At 39.3% G+C, this 19,015-nt stretch overlaps 1 protein-coding gene across 10 annotated transcripts in view; it reads left to right on the top strand.

Annotated features, from left to right (window-relative positions):
* Positions 1–4,796: 4,796 nt before the first annotated feature.
* Nbea (neurobeachin) overlaps positions 4,797–19,015 on the top strand; it is a 543,806-nt gene continuing 529,587 nt past the window's right edge. For 6 of the 10 annotated variants that reach the window (XM_029475176.1, XM_029475174.1, XM_029475178.1 and 3 more), the window contains exon 1: positions 4,798–5,090. In XM_029475176.1, coding sequence (XP_029331036.1) covers positions 4,827–5,090 — 264 coding nt within the window. In that variant the 5' untranslated portion in view covers positions 4,798–4,826. Of the gene's footprint in view, positions 5,091–19,015 lie in introns of all 10 variants that reach the window. The other 4 variants (XM_029475170.1, XM_029475172.1, XM_029475171.1 and 1 more) reach the window with 1 other exon arrangement.

Raw genomic sequence — 19,015 nt, 5'->3', positions numbered from 1 at the left:
ACACATTCAGACACACAATAGATATGGTGGGTTTTTTTTTTTTTTTTTTTTTGCATTTCAGTGAAGGGATTATATATGTGACTACATGTATTGGCCTGTGATTTTCTTACTCCTAGCAAATGAAACAGAGAAAATAGAAGCAGCTTGTTTTATTTAAGTGAAAATTTGTCAACCTAGCTTACTGGAAAAGCAAGGAAATTCCTCTTAAAGCTGAAAATGGGTATAGCATTCTCTTTACCAAATGGGATCATAAATGTATTCATGAAGATGGCATTGCACTGACAGAAATTTTGGTTGGATTGATGAGGAAGGTGGGCAGAAGGAAGACTGACTGGGTAAGGTGCTCAGGTAAGAGCACAGTACAGTCAGTTACTGGGCGGAAAGGAATTCGGGTTGGCAAAAGCTTTCTTTTTTAATCTTGGGACCTCAGAGTTATTCAAAGTGACCCATAGATTCTTATCTACATTAGTCATTGTTTACAGAGGTAACAGAATCCCATTTATCTTGTGTGTGTGTGTGTTAGTTTCTCAGAGCTGCTGTGTGACAAAGCATAAGCTAGTGTTGGAATGAGAGTAGGAGTGGCTTTAAACAGCAAAGATTCTCTTACAGCTCTGGAGACCAGAAGTCAAATAAAGGTGCTACTCAGGCCATCTCTCTTTGAAGGTACTACAGGAGAGCATTTCCTTGCTTCTGGTGGTTGTCCGCAGCCCTGTCTTCCTTGGCCTCCTGTGGCAACACTCCAAGGTCTAGCTGGGTATTCACAGTGTCCTCTGTTTCTGCCTCACTTCCTCTTCTCTCTGCTTATTTGTCTCTTTCCTTCTTAGATGGACTCTAAGTCCTACTTCATTTGGTATACTTGAATCTGAATTTACATCTACAGCCATCCTTTTTTTTTCTTTTATTTCCTAAATAAGATACAAATAGCAAGTACTGGCAATTAGGACTTGGGCTTTTTTTTTTTTTTTTCCCACCGGAGGACATAATAATACAACTCACTACATGCATGTGTTTCCATGAGCATGTGTTTCAAATACATGAAGTGTGTGCTTTAGAAAACAAAAGTTTGGACTAGTGACATGGCTCAGTGGATAAAAGTGCTTACCAAGGAAGACTGACCACCTGAGTTTATCCCTTAGATGCCACAATGGAAGGAGAGAAAACTTGTTCTTTGATCTTCATACACCTGTGTGCCTGTGAGTGACACACACACATAAACACAAATGCACACACATCACACCATAAAATTAAAAGAAAAAGGTTATTTAATTAAAATTTTTATTAAATTAAAACCTGAAAGCAGCTCACTATTTTTTTCAATCTACGGAAATTAAAAGCATAAATCTCTAGGTTAAGAATCTAGGAGTTGGCTAAACATTTTTAAGTAATGAGAAAAGTGGTGCATACTCCAAAGTGTTGGGAGACATAGATAGAAAGTTTCCTGTCAGACACAGAATGAGGTAAAGCTTGAGGAAAAGCCAAAGCACGGAGGGCCTTTGGCACTCAGAGGAACATTCTAGTCATGCCATGTTTTAAACAGATGATGTGGAGGTAAGTAGAATTTACAGTGATTAATACAGCATGCATTCTAGACCACTATCTGTGCATCAAAAGCAGACTTAAGATTATTATGGGATACTGGATTGGAAATGAGTAAGGGTAGTGGAACCCAGGTATAACGTTTCTAACAAGACGACAGCAGTGAGAATGCAAAGAATGGCGTATCAGCTAGACTGTACCTCCTGGAAGGATGGGCAAGCTACCGCTGGCTGCATGGCGCAAAGGTGCCTCTGCATTTAGTGCATTTTCTGTTTGCATTGAGGCACCTGTAATAGTCTTCAATTTTGTCCATTCTAGAATACGTATTTTTATACCATTGACTTATTTTTTTTAATGTATTGACTTCCTGGTTAGCTTTTAATGTTTAAAATCGTATTTCTTTAAATAGGAAATACGAAAGCCACCTATTTCAGCTAGTAATTTGCGAATTTGTAATAGACATGCAAATGTCTGTTAGCTGGTAATGATTAGCCTGTGTCAAATGAGGTGAAAATGCTGAATTTCTGGGTTGTGTTTGTGTTCTGTGCTTAAGAGTAAAATTAGTGGTTAAAAAATGGGGTGTAAGGGTCCAAATGTTGAAGAAAACTAAAGTTTAAATGGGACGAATGCATTGTAAACAGGTTGTAATTGGTCTTTCATGTGTGTGTCTATAGGTCACTCTACACACATAGTTCCTGTATGAGGGATACAAAGATGTATTTTACTATATACTAGTTGCTGCTGACCTGACATCATTTCCCTGGTAGGATAGGTCTAATCATGTCTGTTAAAGGAATGAGGGTACTGAAGTTCACATAGCCTGAGTAGATTGCACGGATAGTTAAAGGATGATTCAGAACCATGCCCCATTTTTTTTAAGAGGGCAAGGAGCTGATAATCTACAGAATGCATTATTAGCAAGCTTAAAAATATTTCTGAAATTTAATAAAGTGTGCTTTTCCTACTTTGAGCAGGGATTATTTTCTTTACCTATTCCTCATCTCCAGTAAATGAAAACGAACAAGGAAAACAAAACTGAAATGAACACACCTATTGCCTGAGACACAAAACAGAAAATTAAGAGCAGCCAAAAGGGTGTCAAGCTATGCACTAAAAAAGGAAAAGGGACGATCAGGTTGTCAGTGTCTCTCAAAGCTCTCATTCAAGATGTCTAAAATAAAGCAAGAAGTCCAACTTACTGTATATCTACTCATATGTACTTCATATATGTACACATCATATATATATGTGTGTGTGTGTATATAGATTAAGATAACCTTTCAGCTGGAATTTTATAACTTAAGAGAGATATGGCATTTTAAATTTGCAACTGAAGTAGTTCTTATAGAACTAGATGATGCTTATCTGAGTCAGGCACAGAAATTGTTGGCAGTTCTAAAAGTCACAGTTCTTTTTATTGTTTTTGTTTTCCAATACAGAGTTTCTCTGTGTAGCCCTGGATGTCCTGGAACTAAATCTGTAGACAGCGCTGTCCTGGAATTTAAAGATCTGCTTGCCTCTACCTCCTTAGTGCTGGGGTTAAAGGCTTGCTCCACAACCATCCAGTATCACTGGAATTCTTAATTGCCAAACTCCGAAGTCTTAAGGCTATGAAAATTCCTCAAGCAGTTTTAATGATGTAAGCATGTTATAATTCCATTACTATTTAGTTTAAATAGACATACCAATTTACCACTTTTTTCAGTTACTTTTGTGCAACTACTTTACAAAATTCATCCATTCAGTGGGAGTTTGTACCACTAATAAACATATAACCAAGAACTAATTGAAAATACAGGTATTAAGAAAGTTTGCCCTATGGTACTTTTGAAATGTTTACAAGATCCTGTATCATGGGAGTTATCAGTCAAAGAAGATGAATAGTAATAAATTATGCATTATGATTCATTTGTATACTGACTTTTTTTTTTTTTTTTTTTGGTTTGGGATGACAATTTAAATGATTTGAATACACCTTAGGATTTCTAATGTTTCTGGTGACTGGCAATATGTCTTTATTGAAAAGGGCTGACCACTTGAAATATTAAAGAAACTATATCCTTGATGTCAATGAAGAAACCACCAGTTACGTGGTTTTAACTCAGTGCCATCAGAGATATTACCATGTGAGTGTTATGTTTTCAATTGAAAATTTCTCACGGACTAAGGCTGGTCGTGAGGACCTCCAATGTATTTTGATAATTCATACAAATCTTGTAAACCGCATACGCCTATGTAAAAGGGAGATCACCTACCCACTGGCATCATACCTGAGGATCTTTGGGAATTTCTAGCAGGGGATTTGCTGCACCTACCCAACCACCTCATGAGGGTAGTCAGGGAGGCGAGTTCAAGAACTAGCTTGGCAGAGAGGCTCCCGGTTTGACAGCATCTATTTTAAGCCTCGCCCGTGTGAGCAGGTGTCAGCCTCTCCCCGGGCTGTGGCAAGAGCCCGGCGACATTGCGCCTGTCTCCAGACCCCCGCAGCGAGGTGGGGCCGCGGACCCAAGGTGGACCAGGAGGGGGGAAAGGCGGCCCGGAGCAGGTGGCCCTCCACTCCCCGCACGTGGCCCGCACGGCGAGGCCGAGGGGGAAGGAGAGCGGACGGGCGAGCCGTGTCCTTCCCCTCGCGACTCCTCCCCGCGCACCTGCTCACCTGTCCGCCCGGTCCCAGCGCGTGGGGGAGGGACGAGGGGTGAGGGATGCGGAGGAGGAGCGCCGGGAGAAAGAGGGGGTGCAGCGAGGACTCCGCCCCCCCCGAAGCTGCGCGCAGGCGCACTGGCCGCTACCGCAGGCAGGGGGCGGCAACATGGCGGAGTGAGCGGCGGCGTCGGGGCTTCACAACAACAGCGGCGCCGGTGGCAGCGGCCCGAGCTTTGGCCCCCGGCGGAGGGCGGAGGGCCGTGCGAGACGAGGCGGCATCCTCGCGGGGGGCCGGGCCGGCGGCAGCGAGCCGGGGAGATCGGTGCAAAGAGCGCCGAGGCGATCTGCGAGGAGCTCCGTGAGGCGAGCGCTGAGGCGGACCGTGAGCTCGCTGGGGAGACAGCTGCGGCAAGCCCGTGAGGAGACCTCGGAAGCGACCCTTGAGGCTGTCCCCGGAGGCGATCGGCGAGGCGCCGCGCACGGCTGCCGGGCCCGGCTGAGGCGCGGACGGGAGCGGGCCCGGCGCCGCGGCGCTGGTGGATGCTGGGGCTGCGAGGCGCCGGCCGGGGGGCGGGGGCCGCGGCGGGGATAACGGAACCGGCGGAGGCGGCGCGGCGGCGCTGCACAGCTCCTCAGCAGCGGGGCGGATGGCGAGCGACAAGCCGGGCCCGGGGCTCGAGCCGCAGCCCGTCGCGCTCCTGGCCGTCGGGGCCGGCGGCGGTGCAGGCGGCGGAGGCGCCATGGGGGAGCCTCGGGGGGCGGCCGGCTCCGGCCCGGTGGTGCTGCCAGCGGGCATGATCAACCCTTCGGTGCCGATCCGCAACATCCGTATGAAATTCGCCGTTCTGATCGGACTCATACAGGTCGGCGAGGTCAGCAACAGGGACATCGTGGAGACCGTGCTCAACCTGGTAAGCCCTCCCCCCCCAGCCCCGGGCGTCCGCGCCCTGCCTCCCCGCGTCCCTCAGCCTCCCGTCCGCCCGCCCGCCCGCCCGCGCGCAGCCACGGCCGCGCCACCTCCCTCCTGTCACCCGCGCGGTGCCCAACTCAACCCGGCACTTCCGACGAGTGGTCGGTCCTTAGGGCCTGGGCCGTGGGTGGAGGTGTGAAGCGGCCCTCAGGTCCTTTGGGAGTTTCTTCTCCCCATCTCTTAATTGTCCGTGTTGTGGCTCTGAGAGGGTGACAGCCCGGCCCCTAGAGCCCGAGTCCCCCCAAGCGCCCCAGCCCCCACCCCGCTCCCGTGCTCCTGAAATGGGAGAAGCGCACTGGTTCCAACTTGAGCAGCTGGGGTGCTGGGTTTTCCAGGGAGGACGACGAATGATGCAGATTTTGCATCTGTCTTTAAATACATTCCGTGGCAGTGATGGAGAGTGTTGTGCCTGTACTCACCCCTACCTCCATCTCTAGGCAACCTTCACCTCTTTGTAGTATCTCTCCAGTTATGCTGATCTCTTACCTTTGCGGGTGTGGGGCGCAGAAGGTGTTAAAATGTAAGGGGGGCACCGGATCTTACAGGTTGGTTTCTATGGTTGCGGTGGCTTGAGGATAAAGACCAGAAGAAAGATTTGAAAGGCAGCCTAGGTTTTGGCTCTTTCCATGTAAGAGAGTTACTGCAGAAGTGTGTATGACTTAATGTTCTGCGCTAGCTACAGAGAACCTAAACAGTGTTGAAGATGACTTGGTCCAGCAGAAGGAGAGGAAGAGCCGAAATAGAGCATAATTAAGGCTAGGTCATGGCTTTTGCGCTTTGCAAATGCATTTCTTTTGTTTTTGGTTTTGCCTTTCTTCAGCAAAGCTTCTTAAAAACCCGGCTTCCTCTGCATTATCTAGCCTTTGACATTCAGTTAGGTTGGGTTTGGGAAGGCAAGGTGTGAGTCAGTAACAGTCAGTTGACCATTGTATTTGGTGTGAAGTCGCAGGAATATAAAGAAAATTGCTTGCTGGGGATTTTTATAACACTCATGAGGTCTGACTTTTCAGAGAAGCAATTATTTCTGTTTGGTGCGTTGGAAAATTGAAAGAAAACTGCTGCTGTGGCAGTGGTGCCCTGAGACGTGGATTAGATAATGTCTGTTGTTTCTGCACCTTTGAAATTGGTGGGAAAGTTGGAGTACTTTTTGATTTCTCTTTGCTAGTGTGTCAACTCAAAGCTAGCTCACCTGCCATTGCTTCTCTGTATGTATTGCAGCTTGAATGCAAAACTCCTTGGTTTACTTTTGTGTACCCTTCAAATAAGTCACCACAAAAATCAGTGTAAGTTTGTGAGATTGTCATCCTATAGGTGTAACCAGTTCTTTACAAAACACTAATGGGATTTTCTGGGGTGGTGGTGGCAGCGGTGAGCGGTAGTTTTACCTTGCTTAAAGGTAATTATTTTTATTGCTTCTTCTTTTTTTATAGAAGAAAAGCTAGGCAATCCCAAGGAACAATATTAACATATTAGCTGCTACTCAATTTATGTATATTTAAAGGACACACACATTTTAAGTGTTTCCATTTTTCTGTGGCCAATAGGATTTGTTACTTTAGATGCTGTGGTAACGGCATTTCTGTGCTTACGTGCTTACTTGTATGCACTATGTAGCCTGATATGAGGCAGTAGGTCTCTCAGGAGCTAGAAACTGATTTGAATGTGGAACCAGTGTGGACTCTGAAGCAACAGCCATGCCTGCTGCATCAGTTCTTAACAGATGGGGGTTCTTTAGATACACAGTAGACTAAAAAAAGGAAGTGAAGTATTTCTCTTGTGCTAAAAAGAAATTTAACTCTTCAGTGCAATGAAATCTGCCATGACAGATGCAAACATTTGTCTTTTTCTATTTAGATATTTACTCTTAGCTTATAGACTTTAGAAATAGTGTGATACCAAATCATATACACCTTAATTCCCAAGATTGATTTTTGGAATAGAAATAGTAGGTGTAAATTCTCCCTGTATGGATTTAAGGGAAACAATTTATTTTTAGATGGGAACTTGGTATATAGAGTAGATGACAAAATGTGTTGTTGGCTGTATTGTAGTTCCTGAATTAGCCCTATGAAGTGTAGGTTTTGAATTATAGGTTTAAACTTTATTGTTCAAAGGTAGTCATAATTGAAATTATGGAGTTTCAAGTTGGTTCTTAAAAGAATATTTGTCATTACAATCATTATCAAAGCTTCATTTGTATTTAAGAATAAACATAGCCAAAATTCATTTAGAGTACTTGAGTGACTTGTTAGAAGTTGGAAGCCTTTACTATTTCTAAAATGAATTTTCTTTACTTTCAGTTTTAATTTAAAATGTGAAAGAATAATGTTAGGTGGGAACAGTGAAATATCTTACATTGCCCTGTGACAGAAAAGAAAGGAGGGGAACTAAAGCAACTGAGAGTTTAGACAGTACCCTTGGTGCAGTCACCTTTGACAAAATATTTGTTTTCCTGTTCATTCATTCTTTCTGTTTAATGAGAAAATATGAAATACTGATATTTGATCCTCAGATGCTGTCTCATATTTGCCTTATCTAAAAAAAAATTGCCAAATTAAAGTTTAAGTATGTAGTAAAATACAGAACTTCATCATAGCTCTGCTTAGAATTTTTTGCTCTTTATCAAAGGCAGAGGTCTGTCTATTCTCCTGGTCAGGCCAGTTGTAGTGAAGAATCAGAGTGGAATAGATAAAGTGAATGATGTTGTTATATGTGATCACATTGTTTCTCATGGTATTGGAGATGACTGCAAACATTCAACGATGAGGCAGAGCTATCAGAAGATGACTGTGCTAGTTTGAAAATAAGGTTACAAGGAGAGTATGTGGCCAAGAATTTTCCTTGAGGATCTACCAGTGATAGAAACTAGTTTGTGAAGAAGCTTTAGCTTCAGGAGGAAGGCGTAAATGTGATTAAGAGAGCTTATGTTGAAGAGTTTTTATGGTTAGCTTTCTCTTGTAAAGCAGGCATACTTGGTCTATTGTTTCCATTGTAAACATACTTGACATGTATTTATAGAAAGTCTACTTCCTCCAGATAAATTCTATGTACACATTAAGTCTTATCTTAGTTTAGAATGTGGAAGTTTCTTTTTAACAAATTTTTAGAAAAGATAAATGGAGAATCAATATTTAATGAAATAATTACAATAGTGCTTTTAAATCTGCCTTAGGTACTATAATTTTTAATTATAATTGTAGAATTCACCTATAGTCTTGCAGATTTGTTTCATGGATATTTGAATTCAATTTTTGTCAGGAGCATATAGATTATTTTAATTAATTACTATGAGATGTATCATTTTTGTCTTTAGTTATGAGAATAATTCTCTAATTCTTTTAAAAATACAAGTGATACAATTATTTAGTATATTAAAAGATGCAATTAAGTATATGAGAGCATTTAAACTATTAATTTTTTTTGGTATGTGGGTCATGACAGTTTTGTGAGGAGGGGGAATTTTGTTATTTTTTTGTCCTAAATTGTGATTATAATTTTTCCTTGAGACTCTATTTGACTACAAGTTGATAATCAGAATAATTTATTTTTACTGGCATAGTTTCATAAGCCAAATATATATAAATTGAATTTATTAAAAATATACAATTGTTACTGAAAAAAAGTATGAATGGGAGCAGGCAGGGATATATGGGACGGTTTGGAGGGAGTAAAGGGGAGGAAAGAACAGTGAAGTTAATTTACAATCTCAAAAACAAATGACAAATCACAATTATATCTTAGGTAGACTCATGGGAGTATTTAATTGTAATAAAACCATATTTATTTATATTAAAAGGATTTCTTGGATGTTAATATATATTGACACATGAGCTTTCTAAAGTAGCCTATATATTTATTATTGCTATTTAGTATGGAAAGCTAAATACATAGTATAAGTTTTGGTATCCTAAGGAACTTAAGGATATATTTATCATAATAACACTAAAAATAGTCATTTAATGACACTAAAGCAACAAATATGTAGCTTTCTGTGATCAAGTTTTGTGATTTTAAGTAAATACTTAGTTTATACATTTTCTTTGGTACCAGTTATGCCATTGATTGAAAATGTCACAATGTTCTTTCTTGACTCTTGCTAAATAGTAGATTTCACAGCCCAGCTCCATTTTGTTTCCCAGGGTAGTGGTATCACATTGACTCATATGTACTTTTTGTTCATTGAGAATGTTGTGTGTCCATTGCAGCTTTTTCACATATTACGATTGTACTTCAAATACTCTCTGTACTGTTGGCCTATTCTTTTGTACCACATACCAGTCACTCTCTGTATTATAATTAATTATTTGTGTTGCACTTTCTAGCTTTGAACTTCATAACAGCTGAACATAATCTTTTACATATTTATTTTTAGTGTTTCTTGCCCCTTGGTAGTTAAATGCATTTTGAATATGCAGGATACTATTAGAAGGCAATAGTAATTAGGACCAGCTCTGAAAGTTACATATGAGTTAGTGTCCCATATAGTCTAAGTGACTTTGTTGTAAAATGCAAAGCAAACAAAAAAACCAGTGTAATCTAGATTATAACCCATGTATGTATGTATGTATGTATATGTATATATGTATGTATATATATATATGTACATATATATACACACACACATATATATGTATATACATATATATACATATATATATATATATATATATATATATATATTGCTTATTCCTAAAACTACAAGTATGTTGAGTATGTATGTTAGCTGTTAGGCATTATTACATGCATAAATGTTGTATTTAAATCTAAGGAATTTTTTTTACAGGGTCTCACAGAACTCATTATGTAGACTAGGCTAGCCTGTAGTTCAGAGGGATCATCCTGCCTCTGCCTCCTTAGTACTTTCATAATTTCTTAACGACATTGTAGGCATAGTTAAGAATGTGGTAAAATAGTTTCATGTTAATTGTATTTTTCTGTTATTAAGAAAGAAAATATATAGTCATTGAAGTATTAAGAATTTATCTTCACTTATGTTTCTTTTAATGGAAGCTCAGTTTTTTTCTAATGGACCATTCATTGACATTCACCCCCATTCTCAGTCATCTTGTTGAGGTAGGTTGATATTAGGAAGGGTTGGCTAACACACATGATTAGTTAGGTTGAACATTTATCTAAGGGGAGTCACATAGTTGGTACCAGGACTTCTTGGACCATTATTGTCAAGATACTGAACAAAGTCTTTAGTATATGACTATATTGCCTGCTTTCAGATTCGACTAAATGTGACTCCAAAAGAGCTAAATGTCTTCTTGTTTGATATCAGTGCCTCTGTACCTGCCATGATTGTCTCTTGTGTTAGTTAGCTTTAGTTGTCAACTTGACACAGCCTAGAATTATCATAAAAGGAAAGCCTTGATAGAGGAATTACGTAGATCGAACGGATTGGTTTGTGGGCATAGCTCTGGGGGATTGTTAATTGATGTAAAAGGGCCCCATCCACACTTGGTGACACCACCATTCCTTGGATAAAATGTCCTTGGCTAGCTAAATATGGGCTTTGATAGCAAGCCAGTAAGAAAGATTTTCTCACGGTCGATGGATGGTGGTGGTGAATGCCTTTAATCCCAGCACTCAGGAGGTAGAGACACATATATGGATCTCTGTGAGTTCAAGGCCAGTCTGGTCTACAGAATAAATTCCAGGACAGCCAGGGCCACATAGTGAAATCCTGTCTGGGAACGCATGCACACACTCAAATCCTATCAACCAACCAAACAAAAATTCCTTCATGGTCTTTGATTCAAGACTCTGCTTCAGTTCCTGTTGCGGATAGCCCTGGGGCTAATTATATTTGATGTTAATTCCTTCTGTGAGGGGCTGTGAACAAGCAATGAGTCAGCACTCATGTGATTTCCAGTGAACCTTCTTCTCACCTTAGTTTATAAAAAAAGGCTAGAGCCAGAGAGGAAAGTGGAGCTGAAGGTTTCAGGAGAAAAAGAGAGAGAGAGAGAGAGAGAGAGAGAGAGAGAGAGAGAGAGAGAGAGAGAGAGAGAGAGAGAGAGAGAGAGAGAGAGAGAGAGAGAGAGAGAACAACTGAGGAGGAGGAAGAAGGAAGGTGGAGCAGAAGCACCTGGCCTGGGGAAACCGCAAGTTATAAGGGGTCTCTTATATGGGGAAGATGGTAGTGTAGTGGTAGATCTGCCCAATCTAGGCACATAGCATATATTCATAGTAATTGAGTTGTGTTTTCATTGCCCAGACTTATTTGGGCAATGGAGATTTACCGAAACAAGTTCCTGCTCTGACTTCTCTCAAGGATGACCTGTAATCTGTAAAATGGAATAAACCTTTCCTCCCTTAAGTTGTTTTTGGTCTTGGTGTTTACCAGCAACAGAATGTAACTAGAACATTTTTAATGCTCTTTTAAAATATATTACCATTGTTACTAGTTTTGAATCAGTTGAAGTTGGGTTTTTGTCAATTGGGAATGAAAAGAAATCCTCTGCTAGCACAGAATTAGTATTTAAAATGAGACCTTGTAAGATAACAGAATTTTCAAAATGAAGTGGAGTGTGAGGCAGTGAAGGCACTGCCTTCCTTTGCAACTTTTTTTAATGATTATAAAGTAGCTGTTTTACGTTGTCACCAAGCTACCTTGCCTATGCAACTCTTTAGGCTGGAATTGAGGGATGGTGAAGTCTTTGGATACCTAGGGATACCTTACAGTGTCTTATACTTGCTTTGGTCTAAACTTTGTGCTTGAAGAAAAGAAAATGTAGTCTTTTCAAGAAAGAGAGATCTCTTCTGCAGTAGCTGTCACCCAAGATAGAGAAGAGCATCAAAATATCAAGAAGGTTGTAGGTTACAAAGCATCATTTTTACCTTATGCTAAATCGCAAAGAAGAAAGTTTCATCAAAGTACCTCATGCAGGGTACTTCTAGCTTCTAGACACAAGTCAGTGAATGCAGTTTAAAGAACTTTAAATGAGGATGCAGCCAGAGTGGTAGAGTAGCTGTGTCCCCTCAGCCTTAGCGTTTGGTTATTGTGCGGCAGGGAAGATACTAAGATGAGGGTTAAAGCAAAGTCTATTTCTGTAAAACAAAAACGTAAAAGCTGAACTTTAGTTAGTGTCCTCTATCTCAGCAAGACCTGTTGTTTTGATTACTAATTCAAGCTGTACTTCCAGAAAATTCTCAGCCTGATCGAAAAGCCTATGTCCATCTGTCTTTCTATCTTTCTGTCTGTTTGTCTTTGTTTCTTTCTTTTTTGCCAGTCAGCTCTTTATTATTCATGTTTCTCTTAGAACACATCTGCACATAAAAGCAAACTTTAATTTCATACTTTAGTGTAGTAGCTGAAATTGTATCTGATCAAACAGTAGAAATAAGTCCAGGATGACTGATGGAGCAGAAATAATTGGCCATTCATACAGGAAAGAGCAATTGAAGATAGAAAATATTCTATCTTTAATTCTTTTAATTTAGAATATTCAGAATATTCTTTACAATATTCAGAAGCTGAATGGGTTATATTTTAATGATTATATTTTTTTCCTTTTATTGAAAACAGATTGTTTTCTTACATAATATATCCTAATTATGCTTTCTCCTCCCATGTCTTCCCCATCTCCCCTCCCTTCTGGATCCACTCCCTTTCTATCTCTCATTAGAAAACAGACTTCTAAGGTATAATAATAAAATAAAATAAAAGATAAAACTAACATGTTGGGATTGGACAAAACAAACAAACAGAAGGAGGTGATCCCAAGAGAAGGTGCAAGAACGAGAACGAGAGACCCACTCATTCCTACAGTCAGGAATCCAGCAAAACAAAACAAAACAAAACAAAACAAAACAAAACAAAACAAAACAAAACAAAAGACCACTAAACTGGAATATACTCAGAGAACCTGCTGTAGATCCATACAGGCCTTGTGCATGCTTCCTTGGTCTCTTGAGAGTTCGTATGTGTCTTAATCATGTTGATTTGGAGGGCCTTGTTTCCTAGGTGTCCTCTATCCCTTCTGATTCTCATACTCTTTCTCTTCTTCAAGATTCCCTGAACCTCAAGAGGAAGGATAGAATTGAGATATTCCTTTTAGGACTGAATGTTCCAAGGTCTCTCACTTTCTGCATTATGTCTGTCTGTGAGTCTCTGTACTTGTTCTCATCTGCTTCAGGAGGAAGCTTCTTTGATGATGGCTGAGCAAGGCACTGATCTATGAGTGTATCAGAATGTCAGTAGGAGCCTGCATGCCTGCGTGCATCTTCCTTCCTTCCTTCCTTCCTTCCTTCCTTCCTTCCTTCCTTCCTTCCTTCCTCCCTCCCTCCCTTCCTTCCTCTCTTCCTTTTTTTCTAGAACATTAGTATTTAGTTTTTTCCTAGGTCTCTGGGTTATGAAGTCTCAGGTTCTTGGTCACCCAAGCAGTGTTGAGTATGAGTGGAGTGGTCCTTAGTCAAATCAGATATTGGTTGGTGACTCTCACAAGCTTTGAGCCACCATTGCCCCAGCATATTTTGCAGGTTTGTCAATCTAAGGGTTTGTGGCTGGGTTGGTGTTTATGGTTCTCTCTTGGTAGCATGCACAGTACCTTCCTATACCAAAGATACTAGCACATAAGGTGAAAATGGAAACAATCCTATAAAACTCTATATAGGCACCTGCTCCATTTCTGTTCAATGACTGTATAGGTGTTGTCTTGGTGTCAGTTTGTGGAAAGCAACCTATAGTATTGGTAACAGCGTTTTTTTTTTTGTTTGTTTTTGTTTTTTTTGTTTTTTTTTTAATAAGGATTTCCACTAGACCTCTTTGACCAACAGCTCAATTAGATATAACCCAGTCCTTGTACTGGAAGTTTCATTTGGTGACATGAGGTGGCCAGTTGGGCCTCTTATCTTGCCCATAATTCGGCAATATCAGTCATATTGCATATAATGTATATATGAAGCTTCTACCCTAATTGGTTTCTCTATTACTCTTCAAATGGCCCCTAATTTTAACTGTCTCTTCTCTCACTCCCTCTCTTGTCCTCCCTCTCCCTCCCTACTTCATTTTCTTATTCTAGCTCCTTCTCCATTTATATAACTATCTATATTTCCATTTCCTATTGAGATCTATCTATTCACCCTAGTTCCTTATTATCTACATTACACAATTCATTGTGCAAATGCACGATATTTTCTTTATTCATTCTTCTGTTGAAGGACATTTAGGTTGTTTCCAAATTCTGGTTAAGTGGATCAGCAGTGAACATGATTGGACAGGTGTCTTTGGTGGGATGCAGTGTTCTTTGGCTATATGCACAAGAATGGTATTACCGAACCTTTAGGTAGATTGATTCACATTTTCCCAAGAAACCACCACATTGATTCTATAGTGGCTGTATGAGTTTGCACTCCCACCAGCAATAGATAAGTGTTCCCTTTAGTCCTTGACAGTATGAACTGTCACTTGTTTTATTGATTGTAGCCATTCTGACAGGTGTAAGATGAAATCTCAAAATAGTTTTGATTTGCATTTCCCTGATGGCTAAGAATGTTGAATATAGTGTTTCTCAGCCATTTGATTTTCCCTAATGAGAATTTTCTGTTTAGACCTGTATACATTTTTAAATTGGGTTATTTGTTTTATTGATATCTAGTTTTTTATATATTTTGAACATTAGCCCTCTATTGGATGTGGAATTGGTAAACATCTCCCACTTTATAGGCTGCCGCTTTGTCTGAATGATGATATCCTTTTGCAGTGCAGAAGCCTTTCAGTTTCATGAGGTCCCATTTATTAATTGTTAATCTTAGTGCCTGTGCTAATGATGTTCTCGTCAGAAAGTCTTTTCCTGCACCAAATGCTTCAAGACTGTTCCCCACGTTCTCTTCTCTCAGGCCCAGTGTATCTGACTTTGTGATGAGGTCTTTGATCCATTTGGAGTTGTGTTTTGTACAGCATGATAAATATGGATATATTTGCACAATTCTATATGCAACTCTACAGTTTGATGTCAATCATTTGTTGAAGATGATTCCTTTTTCCAGGGCAATTTCTGGCCTCTTTATAAAAACCAGGTGTCCACTGGTGTGTGGATTTATATCTGGGTCTTCAGTTCTGTTCCGTTGATCAATGTGTCTGTTTTTGGTACCAATACCATGCATTTTTATTATTGTAACTCTGTAGTGCATCTTGAAGTTGGATGTGGCGATACCTTTTGCAGTTCTTTCATCATTTAGGATACTTTTAAGTGTGCAGAGTTTTCTTTAGGCAGTTCTCATTCTCAGCCTCTGAGACATCTCAAAGAAGTAGGTGACCTGATAGATGGAAAATCTTTTAGGGAAGAAAATGGAAAAGTGAAGTTTTCTGAGGAAATGAATAGAAGCTTCCAAAATTAGTTGGCTAAAGAATTCCATTTGCCAGGATGTGGAATTATGAGTCTTATGGTCATGAATACCCCTAGAATTAGGGACCGATTTACAGTTTTTTTGGTTAAGTGACAACAATCAGATTTTTGTCTGTATTTGTGTAGAGGACGCACATACGTACGTGTGTGTGTGTGGTGCATGTATGTATGTTTAAACTATTGTTTATTAGTTATGTGGGGGAATGTTTGAGTTTTTAATTTCTTATGTAGCTATATATTGTCAGCTTATGAAGTTACGACTAAGAAGGATGTATATCTTGAGGGGACCAAGAGTAATGCTTATAATATTAAAGTTAGACTGAATGCAGTAACTTGGCATTGCCTATTTTAAAAATTTATTTTCCACTTAATAGTGAAAAGGTGGTGAGCAGCACATTGTCTGTTTCTGATAAAAACAGTAAAACTATTGGCATCAAAAATGTCTGTTTGTCTATATGTGAATAATAAGACCTGATTATTACACATTTTTTCAGGTTTTGACTGCTCAGCATCTGGTCTTTTTGCTGTTAACAGTTTAAGATTTCCTGATACTCATTTTAGGAATCATATTTTCTCATTTTGTATTTTGGGGTTTCCTTGGACCATATACAAAAACTGGCAAATGATTCTTCAGCAACAGATACTGTTTACAAAATGCAGTTGTACTTAAACAGTTTAATAACTTATTTTTATTCATATGCAGAAATTTTCAGTGGAGCTGTTAAAATGTTAGAAAGTGGGGAGTTGACTGGCAGTCCACCACAGCAGAAGGTGAAATCTCCTTGATAATGGAGGTGGCACAAAGATATTTGAACTAAGAGGTGGACTGCAGAGGGAATCTTTGGAACACTTCAACTCATTGGTTATAAGTTCAGATAGGTGTTTCACCGAATTAAACTAATCCATTTTCTATTTTGCTTGTGCTTTTTTGAGTCCTGTTTCTAATGATTTCATGTCAAAAGAATCTTAATACTTAAAATTATAAATTGAAAAAAATCCTCTAGGGCATTAAGTATTACAGGACAAACAATAGAAGTATGGATTTGTCACAGGTTTTGGTATGTTTCAAAAAGGACAAATAAACATTGTTAATTGCTATCAGCATTCAGTTCAACTAAACAAGAACATGAGGTAGTAGCAAGAACAAAATGATTATCGTTCGGGAGGGAATAAAATAAAAACAATCAAGTACAGTGGTTGAGCATGAAAATGTTATACTTCCTTTTGGCAATAGTTATCAAGAATTTGAGATTCCTGTGTTTAATTCTTAGTTTTTTGTTTTTGATTATAAAAATTATTTTTGATATAAGCTGGCCTAGAGTTTGCTATACGATCTTGAATTTCTAGCCCTCCTGCCTGCATCTTTGAGTGTTGGGATTACAAGTGTAATTCACCATACCCTGTTTATATGGTGCTGGGAACTGAAACAAGGGTCTTTCCATTCTAAGCAAACATTGTTCCAATTGAGCTAAATCCTCAGCCCAAGGCTTCTTTAGCTTAGGAAATTTACCCTTGGAGAGGTTAGAATGTAAATGTAGTTCAGTGCTATAAAATAATTAACAGCAATCTAATGGTTCAGTAGTAGGGAAAAAATTTAAATAATTTTGTAGCCATGCTATAATTATTATACAGTTTACAATCATAAATTTTCTGCTCCTCTTTTTTTATGTTATGTTTTTCTGAAGTGGTTATCTGCCTGATTAGACTATTGTGCATATAAAATGAAATTATTATATGCAAAAAGTTTAGGACATATATAATAATTGTAGTTACTACTTGTTGTCCATATTCTTAGTCTAAAAAAAGAGTAACAGCTAAAACAGATTAAAAATACTTGAGTCTGGGAACCTATCAGGAAGATCTCAGGTACCCACCCACCTCTCAAGTCCTCCTGAATCCTATAATCATTCCCATTGCTGCCCCTGGCACTCTCCCTTCTGCCTCTCCCTCCCCCCTTACCTCCTTTCCTCTTTCCCTTCTTTTCTACTATTCTACTTTGAGGAGGGTAGAAACATGGAGCAGAATAGGCACAAAGCAGTACACTTTTCCACTCTGGAACCTGCTGCATCTACTCCCTCATCTCGTGGTGTGTCTGCCAGGAGTCACAGTAAGCATGGATGGTAATCCCAGGCAGATAATACCTCCATGGAGTTAGAAGATTACTTGGGTAACAAGCCTAAGGGGCAAGTTACAGGATTAAATGCCATTTTATGATCATGTATTTTTAGAAAATAATTTCAGTGAATATCTTGACTGACATTTTACAGTGCAGTTGTGAAATCGAACTGCGAAGTCTAATCCATAGAATACTCTTTCTTTTGTAGACACTATCCTGTCCAGAAAGAATAGTTCTGTAAATTCTCAAAGACTGCAAAAATGGGAAGGAGTTAGACAAGATTATTTAGAAACTAAATCGCTTTTCTAGACTCAAATCCTTGGATTCTAAAATAAAGGTTCTTGCTCATCATTAAACATGCTACCTGGAGATTATCCCCAAAGCACCATTGTGTGAGGAGATGATATTGCATGGCAGTGCTTCCTGTTGATGACTCAGGACACGCTGAAGAGAAATAAAAATGCTCGCAGGATTATTGGATGGATTTACATACAAAATTTTGCTCAGCAAAAACTATATTGTAAGATATTTTTGAGTTTGAAAATTATGTATTATGCAGTATATAAGTGTCTTTAATTTTTTTTTTTTACCTTTTTACTAGGCAAACTGGATCATTTGGATAGTATTTGGAACCAGAATTAATGGTACAGATTAATACAGAGAAATACAGAGAAAAAGTAGGCTTGGTGCCATTCTTGTTGAATATTAGAGGTAGTTTAAGAACTATCACATACTTGCGCTTGAATATGCATTGAACCACCATACTTACTTGAATGAAACAAATAATGTAACTTCTAATTCTTATTATTTCTCTCTCAGCTTGCTAATATAAAACAATCACTGATATAAAATTTTAATGGGACTATAATTGTTTAGATGTGTCTTTCCTTTGTCTAGAAAAATAACTTGTGCTTAGAGTTGATGTATAGCATTTCTACTGTAATGCTGAGCTTTTCAAATTTGGGGGAGGAACTGGCCTTTATAAGTTGGGCTTCTTTCATACTGTTCTTAATGCACTCTTGCAGCTCTTGGAGTGGTGGGGGATGTATTGTCACACACCGCCTGGCTGAGGTTAAGGGGAAAGGGGTGTCTAAGGGCACAGAGCTGCTTAGCTTCAGGGAATGATCTCCAAAACTAGATCTTCCACTTCTATGTTTGCTGTTGCTTAAAATCTGTAATTTCTTTGATAGTGGTGATGATATTGCTGTGTGCTAGCAGCATCTATTGGATCTTTATATCTCAATTGAATCATCTTCACTTGAGATAGAAGGTTCATCAAAAACATCTTTGTTTTTCCAAGTAAAACACATTTCTCTGTGTTCACAGAGAATGAGTTCTATTACTGGGAAATAGTTTTTTCATAGTTCTAGAATTTATTAGTTATTGTTTAAGCAACAT

This window comes from Mus caroli, chromosome 3, assembly GCF_900094665.2.
Source record: "Mus caroli chromosome 3, CAROLI_EIJ_v1.1, whole genome shotgun sequence".
NCBI lineage: Eukaryota > Metazoa > Chordata > Mammalia > Rodentia > Muridae > Mus > Mus caroli.
The sequence above is the reverse complement of the archived record's forward strand: the minus strand, read 5'-3'. Positions and strand labels throughout refer to the sequence as shown.